Here is a 13,377-nt window from a genome sequence, read left to right as displayed (position 1 = left end):
GGGATCCCTTCCAACCCCAGCCATTCTGTGATTCTATGGAAGCTATTTCTAGCATGGAGGCTAGGATGAGAAGTAGTAGCTGTATAGCTATTATATACCCTTTGGGTCTCCATGTCGTCTCACAGTCCAGCTAGTCTCTTAACAATTCCTCTTTTCCCAGGTATGTCACCTCCTTCTGACACTTTGGGTGATAACCTTCAGCTCTCTTGGTTTGCTTTTTGTTTGTCCCAGTCTTGTGCCAATAGGAAAGTTTTACCCAGGCTTGATGAGCTGATAGCCATATGTTTCTCTTCATCTTCCAGAACTGAGTATGACTCATCATCAAAGCTTTTTAAATTGAATTTCCATAAAGTATCTGCCATCTGTTGACCATGATACATTTGAATTAGTAGACTTGGTATAAATTGTATGCCTTATTTTTCTAAAACTAAAACGGAAAAAAAAAGTTAGACCTCTAGCTTTACTGTTAGCAACTTGAACTGAACCAGTATTGTTTAGCTTCATTTGCTTAATGCTCTGATGGCTTCTGAGACCTTCATTAGAATAGGGAGATAAAGTATTCATCTTAGAGATAAAGGTGTTCATCTTAGAGATTTTCCTATGTACCATTTGAGCCAGTCTTCCCAGCACTCTGAAGATAGATGGTAGAGTTGAAGATGTGTTCTGCTAATCAGGAATTAGATGTCACGGAGAACACCTTCATGGGAAGACTCAATGCCCAGGAAGATTGTACCTTATTTTTGCTACCAGCAATTTACTACTGTTTACCTGCATTAAAAACACAACCGGGTTGTTGAGTGTTTTGTTGTTTTTTTTCTGACTCAGGATATTGCGGATAGTAAAATTTTAAGTTTGGCGTTGGTGACCCTTCCTACTGAGAAAGAAAACTGGATTGTGGCAGGAACCCATTCTGGTTCTCTGTGGGCAGTTAACACAGAAGATGAAACAAGACGGCACCGTCTGCAGAAGATGTCTGATTCTATCACCTGTTTGTACTGTAATTCACTTTCCAAGCAAAGGTGTGTATGGCTTTTAAATATTTTGTGTTATGTTTCAAAAGTGCCACTGAACAGAGATGTTCAGAAAGTGACAGCTGTACATTCATGAGATGGTTTTGTTCAAACAGCTGCCTATTTTGTCCGTGTTTTCACTTTTGTACCCAGTGTAACTGGAAACTACATTCCTGATCACAGGTGGTTGTATTTGCTTAAAGGGTTCAGTGAAACTCTTGAAGCACCAGAGGTTACTAATTTAATTTTGTCTTACGTGATTCGTGCATTCGGCATTCGTGCAAAACATTTCATTGTTTTATTTTGTTTTCTTTTATTTCAGCAAGCAGAAGAATTTCTTTCTGGTAGGCACAGCTGATGGTATGCTGGCAGTGTTTGAAGACAGAGCAGTAAAGGTAGATTTATTCTTTCTAGTCTGTTCTAAAAATGCTGCCAGTAATATGTAAAGCAATTACTGATAGTGGCTTTATTTCATGCAGCTTATCTTTAAATTGCTTTTCTAAAATTAAAAATCATTTTTCTGTACAGTCTGAGGGGAACTGCACATGTTTTGCAATAAATGTTTTAACCAGTAGTTAAGAGGGGAAAATTATTTATTGTTCTAGGATTTAACAATTCTACGATTCTGTGACTTTCATAGGCCTGACTAGAGAGGGGCATTAATAGTTACTATTCAGAATATTCTGAGACCATCTCCTTTAGTTATTGCTCTTATAGTTCCTTTTTTTCTTTTCAATCTGCACTACATTTTCCCTCTGTAGAACAGATACTTCAAGAAGACAGTACTGTTTAGATTCTCTAGAGGTCAGAGTTCTGTTCACAGAACAGATGAAGAGATGCCAGTAGCCATTCCTGTTGGCTGGTTCCTGAGGGTTAGCTGCTCCCCACAGGCAACTTAGGGCAGTTATGGAGTTGCAGTGCACTTCAGAGCTAGAATGTGGCCTGGTCTGGATTTTCTCTAGGATATCAATGTAGCTTTCTTGGACTGGGCCAGCAGTTGTAGTTATGAGTCCCAGCTCTGTCCTATTTCTGTTCACACAGGCTGTGTTCTTTGGGCATTCATAATGGACTTGCAGTTCCTGCCATCCTGCAGAGAGAATGTTTCAAAAGATCTTGCTGTGAATATTCTGAGGGTTGTGTGGTATTGCTTTAACAGTTCCTACTTTGTGTGTCTGTATGCTCCTTGTTTCTAACGGAGAGTGTATTTCTTCCCACAGTGTAAGGGTGCAACACCTTTGAAGATATTAACTATAGGAAATGTTAGCACACCACTGATGTGCTTAAATGAATCCACGTATTTATCTGAAAAAAATACAATCTGGGGAGGCTGTGGAACAAAGCTCATAGCTTTATCTAGTGATTTCTCTGTCCAAAAGCTGATTGAAACAAAGTCAAGCCAACTGTAAGTTTTTTTATGTAATGTCACTTGGCTCTTTTCGTGTTTGTGTCAAAGATTTCTGATGGTACTTTGGTATGATGTTTTGTTCTGGATCTGTTTGGGTTTTTTAAGTTCATCTTTCCATTATTTTCCTTCCATAATATCAATGAAATACAGTGTGCATTAAATCAAGATCACCGAGTAATGTGTAAAGTATTCATTGCTGCTTTTAAACAAGGGAGATGCACTGTTACTACATAAAGGATTTATGATGTCAGTATATATTTGAAAACTGTATAAATGCTAATGAATACTTTTCTCCCTTGATGGCATTTGTGTAAGCTTTGGTTGCTTTACTCAGAGCTACACTCTGAGTACGTATTTTGAGCAGCGTTTCTCCTTATGTGTTGGTATTGCACGTGCACCTGTCTTTGTCCTGTATAGGTAAATCATGTGTGACTGCTGACCTCTCACTATTTAGGTAGTTTTTGGAGCTGCAGTTCTGATCTGGGTACATCCTGCTCTGAAGTTATGGGCATTTTTCCTGAGCTTGTAATACAGTGTTTGATTTGATACTAATAGAATTATTCTAGGAAATGAATTTGCTTTGGAAAATAATATTAGTATAAAGGAAGAAACTAAAGCTTTGGTAGAATTCAGTTCGATGGCAAGATGGAAAGTATGTCACAGGAGTACTTCAAGCTTTGTAGGAGCAAAACTGTGTGCAGTTCAGAAAATGAAATTGTCAGAAACAAGTAGCATTAGGGAAAGCAGCAGTGTTGCTGAGTCCGTTGTCAGGTGTCTGTGATTTGGAGCTGCTCTTCAAGATAGATTGAAGAGGCAGTGGAATAAGATAACTCTGATTAATTGCAGGGCTAGTAATAGTTTGATGTGTAGATCTGGCATGAGAGCAAAAGTAATATGTAGAGAAAAGCAGACCAAAAGGCAGTTGGCTGCATTGAGATGAGCAGAGCGAAGTGAACTCAATCTCACTGCTGCTTTTTAGGCTTAGTCATCCTTGGTAAGTGACCCTTATGGTCTTGTGGGCCCTGCAGCAGCTTCAGGTAGCTCCAAATATTGAAAGAGTGGTTAAAAAAAAAAAAGGTGGAATTTGCCTTGCTGTGATGTGAGCATTTGTGATTTGAGCAGACAGGTAGGAAAGATTTGGAATACATCTCCAGGGATATCACCAGTGCAACCTCACTACTGTGAGAATTCACACCAAAGTGTAGGAAGGTTACAGCAAGCCCTTGCAATTGTATCCTTGCCCACTTGGGTTTTAAGGCTGAATTAATCTCTTAAGAGTTGCAGACAACTTGATTATATTCAGATATTTTTTTTCTGCTGGATGTTTTCTGTGATTCTGACTGGAGTTTTTCTCTCTTCTAGGTTCTGTCACAACGCTTACAGTGATGCAAACATTATTTCAATAGCAGTAGACAAATCCATCTACTTGGCGAAGAAAAATAGCCATTTTGTGGAAATCTGGGACAAGAAAACAGAAAAACTTTCTGAACTAATTGACTGTGCGCATTTTCTTAAGTAAGTAATTTATTTCAAACTGATGGCCTGTTGCATAGAAAGCTGACTGAAGGTTGTCTTCTCCATGTATCTATACGATGTGCTAGATATATACCTCACATTTCTGGTGACAGGGGGCTTGCCCAGTTCCTTAGGGGGATTTCTTTCCCCTCTTCTGGCCCAGAAAATCAAAATATTCCATACGGAATCTCAGATTTCTAAAACCTGTATTATATTTCACAATCTGTGATTTCAAGAAGATTAATTTAACTCTATTGAAGAAGAAAGTCTTCTGCTGTCCTCAGCTGATTGGGTGAGATAGTCATCATTTGTGTTCAGTTTTACTGCCTGCATCCCCTAATAAAAAATATCTTCTCTCTACATCAGAGTTTTAGTAGCAGTGACAGCAATTTACATTTGCATTTAAATTGTTCCTCTTCCTTAGTGTTCTACATCCATTTCATTTTTTATGAAGGCTAGGAGCAGCTTTAGATGTGCTCCTCCCCCTCTGCAAACTGAGGGAAAACAGAAGTGTACCTGCCTCCTATTTAAAGATCTTTTCCAGCACACTGGCTGGCTGTTAGAAGTCCAGTAGTTTTCATCTCGGACTGTTTAAATTAAATGAATTGATTAGCATGAGGTATTTGCAGTTTGTCTTGATGAATGATCATTTGAAAGGCTGGCACTGAGGGAGATGTTCTAGCAGCTATGGGATGGCGTGCCACCAAAATTTAATACAAATTCCCTCTACGCTTTTAGGGATGAAGTGGAAAAACTAAACCAAGAATCAAAACATAAAGTTGCTTATTCTGGAAGAGTGAAGACAATTTGCCTGCAGAAAAATACTGCATTGTGGGTAGGGACAGGAGGAGGACATATCCTGCTGCTTGATTTATCAACACGTCGTCCTGTACGAGTAATAGATAACTTTTGTGACTCTATTCGAGTCATGCTAACAGCTCAGCTAGGTAAGTAAAGCCATCAAATGACAAGCACTTTGAAATCAGTGCCAAGAGTAGGATCACTGGCTTCTGTCTGACGTGGTGTTCCAGGAACGGATCAGCATTTTCCATGTTCTGTTCATTCATGCTATTCTACTGCTGTCGTCTTCACTCAGTGTCAGACAGACCAACAGGCTGCCACAGCTGTGCCCACAGAAAACAGCAGCTTTCCCCTGGCTTATCATGTGAACATCCCCACCTTCACTGTATCCTTTGTGCCGTGCTTCAGCACAGCTCTCACTATCCTCTGTCCTAAAGGGATTGTCTTAATCTCTGTCTGCCTGTGTTGATTCTCCATCTTAAGTTTTATGCTTCTGGTTTCTCTCCCTGTGGAGCTCGTTGTGTTTTATTATTTTCCTTAATTGCTAATTTCCTGCTTTTCTTATACCATACTTATTTAAGAATCACAGAGCACTTAGGTTGGAAAAGACCTTTAAGATCATCAAGTGGTCCTGTTCTGCTGGACAGCTTCCCAGCCACTCTTTGCTGAACCTGTACTGCCTCATGGGGTAGTTTCGAGCTCAGTGCAGCACCCAGCACTTATCCTTGTTGAATATCATTCAGATGCTTTTTTCAGGTTTGGGTCACAGGCACATAGCAGCAAAGCTGGAAGAGTGTCCCAGGCTTGGACTCAGATCGATACATATGTGCTGTTCCCATCACCTCATCAGGCTGCTGTGGTGCAGCAATCTCATAGTGCTCTCAGTGCTGTGTGAGTCAAAAAAACCTCCATCTTCCTCTGGTTTGCTTTTGCCTGGGACAGCAAGTTCATATTCTGTTCCTCAGCTCTAAGTGCGCCAGCTTCCAAGTCCAGGTCCACTAACACAGCATTGTGAGTCCTTCTGGTCCTGATAGCTACAGTATTAGTGCTGTAAGGGGACTCTTCTATTTTTAGTGTCTTGTACAAATTACTATAAAAATAAGGTTTCTGCCTCACATTATTGTCATTGACAAGAAAATTATATTGTATAAAGTGATACGGTGTGACTTAACAAGCCTTGAGTCTCATATGCTTGGTTTCCAGACTACACAGCATTTTTAATCAAAATTTTATAGAGAGAAAAGTTAATACTTCATGAGAAATAGATTGGTTGCATTTGCACACAACTCAGGAATGGCTAGAGACTGATTCATGCCATTTGATGTGTACTTTTTCCTTTTGATCATTTTCTCCCAGCAATTATTTATAAAAGCTGGGCTTTTCTCCTACATTCAAAGACTTTGGTTCCATTGGTGTATTCACAGAAGCCCTGGAAATGGCACCGTAGCTGCTGAACTGTTCTTCATTTTAACATTAAGATATATAATGGCAGTGTAACTATTTTCAGAAAACAGGACTGTCAGATGTTGAGATATCAATTTTATCTTTCGTTTACATATGAATAAGTGAACATGTCTTTTTCTAATTCTGTCACTTGACAGTTCACAAATAATACACAAGCCATCGTCGTTAGAGGACGGTTTATATGTAAATATATGTAGTTCGTTTTGCAAGTGACAACGTAGACTTCTCTACAGTAAGCAAGGCCCCTAGTCTGAGTAAGAAATCTTGCACTTACGTTCCCATCTGTTCAGTATGAAGTATGGACAGAGCTAGGTGCCAGTACGGCCTGTTGTGAAACCTCTTGTCATGGGAGATGCACAAGGCTCCCATCAGCCCTCTGCAATCCAACCAGTCTGGCCTCCCGAGTTGTTTTCCACATTATTCCAGAGGTACCTCATTGTGATCCATCCCCTGTTTCTACTTAGTTGAGAACACTTTCAATGAGTTTGTATCACATTTGATTGTTTCATTTGTTTGCAACCAAACGGATTGCTGGCATTTTCTGCTGAGCATTGGAACTTTATTTGCAGCCTGTGCCTTCACTGTGGCATCTGTTTTCTGCGACTGCTACCTCTGCACATGGTGAATAGCAGAGTACTTTGTTCTTAGGCTAGTTCAACAAGCTGAACAACTGATCCAGGCTTTGAACTCTGGTCAACCCCTACATTACATAGAGACATTAACTGTATTGTTTGTTTTCATGTTGTTTTTTCTCATGGTGGGTGACTATTAATAAAGGGCCCAAAGAAAAGTTCTGATTTCTGTCACCTTAGCAGCATTTGTAAGCTACTCTTTCTGTCCTTAAATTACAAAGTTCCCATTAAAATTAAAATCTGAACTTTCATTTCTTTGAAAAAGGGAGCCTGAAGAACGTGGTGTTGGTTTTGGGATACTGCTACAAGGGTGACACCGAAGATGACAAATACCGCAAAGGTACCTGAACTGTGTTTTATTAATTTATATTATTAGTGGAGCAGAAACTTTGATGCTTGGCCACCCTCTGAGATATATTTGGAGAGCTGATGATCAGCATTTTATATACTGTTATTAAAAAAGTATTATTAGTTTTTGTCATCTGCTGCATTTCTTGGCTCTTTACAAACAATAGCTACCTGAATCGATTGGATGAAGCTATTCTTTGAAGGGCATATCATTATCTGGAAAACTCTATTTGGAGAGTAATTGCCCATGTCTAATTGGAGAGCGTGTCAAATGGATTTCCAGAGGGGCCTCCAGGAATATTCAGTGTTCTTGTGAACAGTGTGGATGAAGGAATAATGTATCTGCTTTTCAGATTGGCAAACAACATTTAGCTCAGAGCAGCCACGAGCACAGGGGAGGACAGGATTGGAATTCACAGCAACCTTGACAGATAGAACAAATGGTCTGGAAGGAATTGGATACAGTTCAGTAAGGACAGATGGGAGCCCTCAAATGTAATGAGGGGAGATCTGCTGAACCAACATGAGGAAATGGTCGGCTTAAGCAGTGATGCTGAAAAAAGGTTTATTTTGATCACAAGTGGAACATGAGTCAACAGTGTCATGTTCCTGCAGAAGGGGCAAAAACCATTCTTGTACTAATAGAAAAGTGGCTTCTCTAAGACATGGGAACTAATTCCTATGCTCTGCTGAGCTCTGATAAGGCCTCGGCTGGAGGATTGCAACCATCTGGGACACTGCTGAGTGATCTGAACTATTAGGAATAGTCCAGAGGAGAGAAATGCAACCTCCGGGAAAATATTGAAGATAAATTGCTTAATATAAAGAAAGCATACAAAGATATGATAATAGGCTTCAAATGTGTAAATAAAGAGGAAGGGAGTAACATTTCAACATACTATTCCCTGTGGGTAGGATAAAGGCTAAGCGGTTTCTATTACAGCAAGGGAGATTTAGGTCATATATCAGGAAGAGCTTCCTGACAATTAGGATAGCGAGTACTAGGACAGGAAGATAAAATCTCCATCTTTGATTTGTTTTGCTTTTTTCTTAAGAACAGTTACAATTGATGCTCTCTCTGACGCCCTTCTTCAGATTTTTCCCATCCCTGTTTCTGACACTCCTGATAACAATGACAGTATACAGATAAAGGTGGCAAGCGTAGATGAGCTGACTGCAATAGAATAACAGTCAAACTAAAGACTGAAGAAGTGGCCCTGTTTCAGTATTTTCACTACCTTCTGAAATCAGTTGTCTCTGAATGGGTTTTGAGCCTTTTAAGCATTCTGGGTGCATCTGCTCAGAAACAAAGATGAAATTTTATGCAGGCACCTCAGTATTAGCATTGGCCATAGCTCAGCTCAACACCTTCTGGCCCACAGGCACCAGAAATGGTTTCTGAAGCACTTTTAAATGGTTTAAGAGCTGGAATCCAAACCATTGTGCAAGTACAAATGGCTGTGGCCTGTAACTTAATTAACACACGCAGAAGGCGTTACACAGCTTAGCTTCCAGGTCCTAAATATTATACCTCAGACGAGCAATTAATGGGCAATTGAAAGATGAGCAGACAAGCAAAACCACTTCTATTTATATAGTAATAATTTGTTCTATTGCCATTTTCTTTTCTTTTTCCCCCAGAATTACAATCCTGTGTGTCAGTGTGGGACATTAACCTCCCCCATGAAGTGCAAAACCTGAAGAAGCATATAGAAGTGAGACAGGAACTAGCTGAAAAAATGAAGAGCTTCACTTTAGACTGAAAAAAACCCTGCAAGTGCCATTCCCTTTCCTAGACCTCTATCCTAACTCACTGTGCAATAGTCACAGCCTCCTGTTGCTGGCTCCTTAACCCAAACCAGGAAAGAAATCTTCCTAAGTCATTGTGTGACTAAGAAGAAAGAAGGGAATTATTTGTAATGTTCAAAAGGACAGAAAAGCATTGAGAATTTCATAATCTAAATATTATCACATGTCTGTTTACTCATGAAGTTCTGCGTCGAGCAGCCATGGCTCAGCTTCAGGATAAAGTTTGTTCATCCGGTTTTTAATCCCTCTTAAATTGAGAATAAGCCAGAAGACTGAAAACTGCCCTGATTTATTTCATTATCTCTGCTGAGTTGACACCATAGTAAGAAGCAAAACTGAAGGCTCTGTTTGTTTATTGCAGTCTTGTATGCGTGAATTGTCTCTGATGATTCATGTTTTATTCGTGTCAGAGCTCTTGACCTCGGCCAAAGGAAAACATATTTTATATAAATCACTGAATTTAAGGAGCATGTAATGAGTGTTTGCACGAGGAGCAGTGCAATGAGCAGATTACAGTCTTTGCTTCTTTCATCAGTAATTGACATTTTCCATTGCAATCAGAAAACCAAACCATGCTAAAATAATACAATTCCTGTGAATTCAGAATTGAAATACACTGACCAGCTCTGCACCTTGATGCCCTCTTGCAGTAGTGCAGCCTGCCCTGTTCTGAGCAATGGAGTCATGGGTTAGGAACATTTTCATCCATGTACATCTACTGCACAGCTCACTTTTAAAGGCCACGGGAAGAAACAGAGAGAGAAAACTCCTGATGGAAATGCTGCTACGGCTCGTACCACAAAGAAGGAAGCATGTTCAGGTTCTTGTGCAGCTTGCTTGTTTGCTTGCCTCAGTCTGAGGGAGGGGGGGGGGAAAAAGGCACTTCAATATATAGGATGGAGTTTCCACTTAGGCTTGTTCTAATTGATACAATTATTTGGGGGTAGGCAGTGAAACCTCAAGGAGTGCAGGAGTTGACCATCTCCCATGCGTAACTCCCACCAGAACTTGTTGCCACACACCTCCATTGCTGTCTGCCTATCAGTCCAAGCTGCTTCTTACAGCCTTCGCCTCATTAAGTCCCTCCATTCCATCCATCAGAAGACAGAGCTCATTTTCTTGTTGTTATATCAAAAGAATCCTTAGGGTGCTCCTGAAATCCCAGAGTACTGAGTACTCTAGAGAGCAGAGTACTCTGAGCCACTCCTGAGTTTATTCTCTGGAGCAGAAGGGTCAGCACCTTGCAGGCTCTTGGTTCTATTTTCCCAGTTTTGAAGAACTTCTATAGCTGGACAGCAGCAGTTGCCATGTCCAGCTGTATCACTGTCCTATTTGCTGCCACTTGTGGTGTGCAGACTCAGGCTTCCTTTCAGATCTGTTCCCCAATTTTTTATGCATTCTTGTATTCTGCACACAGAAGATAATGTGCTATTTATATGGGATTTTATAACTCAGAAAATATATATTATAATGAATACATTTAAAAGAAAGATTATATGTAATACAGTTATGTTTATTTATGAGATATTTTGAGATGTAAGCTTTCTACCTTTTTATTAAAGTTGTGCTTTGTTAATGACAGTCTGCTTGCTCATTGCTCCATTTCCAAGGAGAAGCTTTTGTAGACAGCTTTTGCTGCACTTGATCCCTTATGTCTACACTTGTATTTGTGTCCCTGGGGAAGAGAAACGTTGTCCTGAGAGGACCTGTTAGACTGGTCCACATGAGGAGGTGACCACAGGCGGTGCTGTTCCCCTGCAGTCACTACTCACCCGTCAGAAGATCACTGAGCAAGAACTCACAGACTGAACCTGGCCTATGGGGTGAGCGTTACAATTGTAACAGAGCCACAGAGCCAACAGCAGCCAACCAAAAGACAGGCAGTCACCACAAACACAGCTAAGCTGGCCACTGCTGGGGACTGGCCTCCCCTCCCAGCTGCAGTGTGCTCAGCACAGCACAAGCTCTATCAGATATCATGCTGCCTGCATCCAGCAATTGAACACTGAAGATAATTTTTACTTCAAGAAAAGCCTCTTTGCCCATGGGAAACAAGCCGTGCGGCTGGGCTGGAAGTTAACACCTGAACTCAACATTTTATTTACCCCATGTTGCTCAGTTGCTCAGAACCATGCAGCTGAAGGATGTTCAGCTCTACACCTACGGCAGCAAACTATGCAGAGGGAGCCGAATACTTCAATATTGATTTTAGTATTTTCTGCCTCAGGGTTGTTGACTTCATCTCATTTTTCTTACTGGTTGCTTGCTCTGGCAAATCACATAGAGCAGATTCAGCCACACGTTAATTTTACCTTATTTACAAGCAGCCCAGATTAATCATACTGTAAACAGGTTAGATAGACTGATTTGATGCCCATCAAATCAGATGCGGTTAATATCCCATCATTCCTTTTAATCTGAATGTCGTGCTCGCTCGTGTCCCTCATACCCAGTCCTGTCAGGATGCTGATCACTGAGATCCTCCCAGAAGCCACACATGGGAGAAGTGGAGGTGATCTGAGACAGGCAGCATGGCTCCATCAAGGGCAGCTGGTGCCTAACCTATCTGGTGGCCTTCTGTGATGGAGCGATGGCAGCAGTGGACAAAGGGCAACTGGTGTCAACTGCATGGACTTGTGCAAGGCCACTGATGTGCTCCCAACACCACATCCTTCTCTCTAAATTGGAGAGAGATGGATCTGAAGGCTGGACTGCTCAGTGAATAAGGATCTGATTGGATGGTCACAGCCAGAGAGTTGTGGTCAACGGCCATACAGGTGGAGGCCTGTGATTCTGTGAATCCAGTACTTCCTTATGGACAAAGGTCATTTGTCATTGCTGCCACTTAATAACCGTGCCAACCTACCTGGAGCAAGGAAGACTGATAATCAATGTTACGGTAACCTGTCTGATGGACAGGAGAGGCTGCAGAGCACTGGGGGAAGGCTGGGCACTGGGAATACTTTGTAACAGCCAAAAAATTCTGTGGCCAAACAAGCACAAAAGGGCTCAGTGAATTAGCAAAAGATGGCATTTTGCTCTCAGTCTGCCATGTAGAGAACTGCACAAACAACTCTTCATCACTTTTTCTGACCTGTCAGTCATCAAAAATCTGACACCAATTCCCATGACTTGTCTTCAGAGGACCAGTTTTTCGTATCAGAACTGGCAGGTGCTTGCTTTTCTGTCAAAATCAGTTCTCAGCCCCACTGGGAACCCATCCCATGACGACTACAATGCACAGTTTCAACAATAACTCATTCCAGGCCTTCGAATAAACGTAAAAAATAATTTTAAAACCAACACTCAATGCCTGTCTGATGCGTTCAGCTCCTGCCCCGGGTCCTGTTTGATCAAGCAACAACTGCAAGAACGATGTGTGCCTACAACACACACCTCAGTGCCAGGACGGTGCCTGCAGGCTGCTTCATTGATCTGAACTGAGCACTAAACTGGAAGTGTTTCATAAAAGTTCTTAAAAATGATCCTATCAATACCTATAAAACTGGTACAGCCCGTATTTCCCTGTGGCACAGACAGGCCCTGGGTCACCCTGCCCAGTGACGGGGCGCAGTGACTGCGCTCACAGCTCCAGCCCTGCCCACGCAGCCATGGCACAAAGCCACCGAGCTGCACACAGCGAACCTCGTTACGTGAATGCCGGCCCTGCTGCTTTCCTTTACCTTGGCATCTCAGCGGTCACATGGAAGGCATCCCCAACACCCCCAGCTTCTGCAGCATTCCCAGCCATAACATTACAGCAGAGGAGCTAAGGCCAGCACTCAGAGCGGTGTGGGCTGGGTGCCTTATTCCTCACAGATGACAGCAAACGAGAGATGGCTCAGCACGGGGCTGGCTCAGCTCCTGGCAGACATACAGAGGTTTCCCCACGGCCGCCCTAAAGCCTCAGCCTCCTCGGCTCTTCCAGCCGCCCCACTCTGACCTGCAGTTCCCTGGGACGCCACCACTCTGCAGGCAGCAGTGGCAAAACCTGGGTCCAGAATTGGGAAAATGCTCCCTGAGATTCACTGAGACTTGACACGAAGTCCTGGGGAAGCCCATTTCACACAGCAACTCAGCTCTCACTCTGAGCATTTCGCTCAACACCCACAAAGCCCACACGAAGACTGCCTTCCTAAGCCCACTACCTCAAAACCCTCAGAGCAGGGCAGACGTTTTTCCATCCCATCCTGACCAGACCTCACAGGAATGGCCTTCGGAGGAGGACCAGAAGCCCACCCACACCCACTGCTGGGCCGGCAAACAGCACTGTTCCTTCCCCACCTGAACGCTGTGACTGCAGCTCTGTGTCAGCAGCTGATGGCAACTCAAAGGATGCTGTCACATTGACTGCACGAGTAAAGGCTCAATGAGTTCCACATCACTTCAAAAA

At 42.2% G+C, this 13,377-nt stretch overlaps 1 protein-coding gene across 2 annotated transcripts in view; it reads left to right on the top strand.

The window, feature by feature from the left end:
• LRRK2 (leucine rich repeat kinase 2) overlaps window positions 1-10,505 on the top strand; it is a 63,112-nt gene extending 52,607 nt beyond the window's left edge. For both annotated transcript variants that reach the window (XM_010728672.2, XM_019620949.2), the window contains 7 exons: window positions 826-1,019; window positions 1,333-1,405; window positions 2,228-2,412; window positions 3,778-3,930; window positions 4,669-4,877; window positions 7,093-7,167; window positions 8,817-10,505. In XM_010728672.2, the coding sequence (XP_010726974.2) occupies window positions 826-1,019; window positions 1,333-1,405; window positions 2,228-2,412; window positions 3,778-3,930; window positions 4,669-4,877; window positions 7,093-7,167; window positions 8,817-8,938 (1,011 nt within the window). In that variant the 3' untranslated portion in view covers window positions 8,939-10,505. The remainder of the gene's footprint in view (window positions 1-825; window positions 1,020-1,332; window positions 1,406-2,227; window positions 2,413-3,777; window positions 3,931-4,668; window positions 4,878-7,092; window positions 7,168-8,816) is intronic.
• Window positions 10,506-13,377: the final 2,872 nt, after the last annotated feature.

This window comes from Meleagris gallopavo, chromosome 1, assembly GCF_000146605.3.
Source record: "Meleagris gallopavo isolate NT-WF06-2002-E0010 breed Aviagen turkey brand Nicholas breeding stock chromosome 1, Turkey_5.1, whole genome shotgun sequence".
Taxonomy (NCBI): Eukaryota; Metazoa; Chordata; class Aves; order Galliformes; family Phasianidae; genus Meleagris; species Meleagris gallopavo.
Note: the sequence above shows the minus strand (reverse complement) of the source record. Positions and strands in the feature narration are given on the sequence as shown.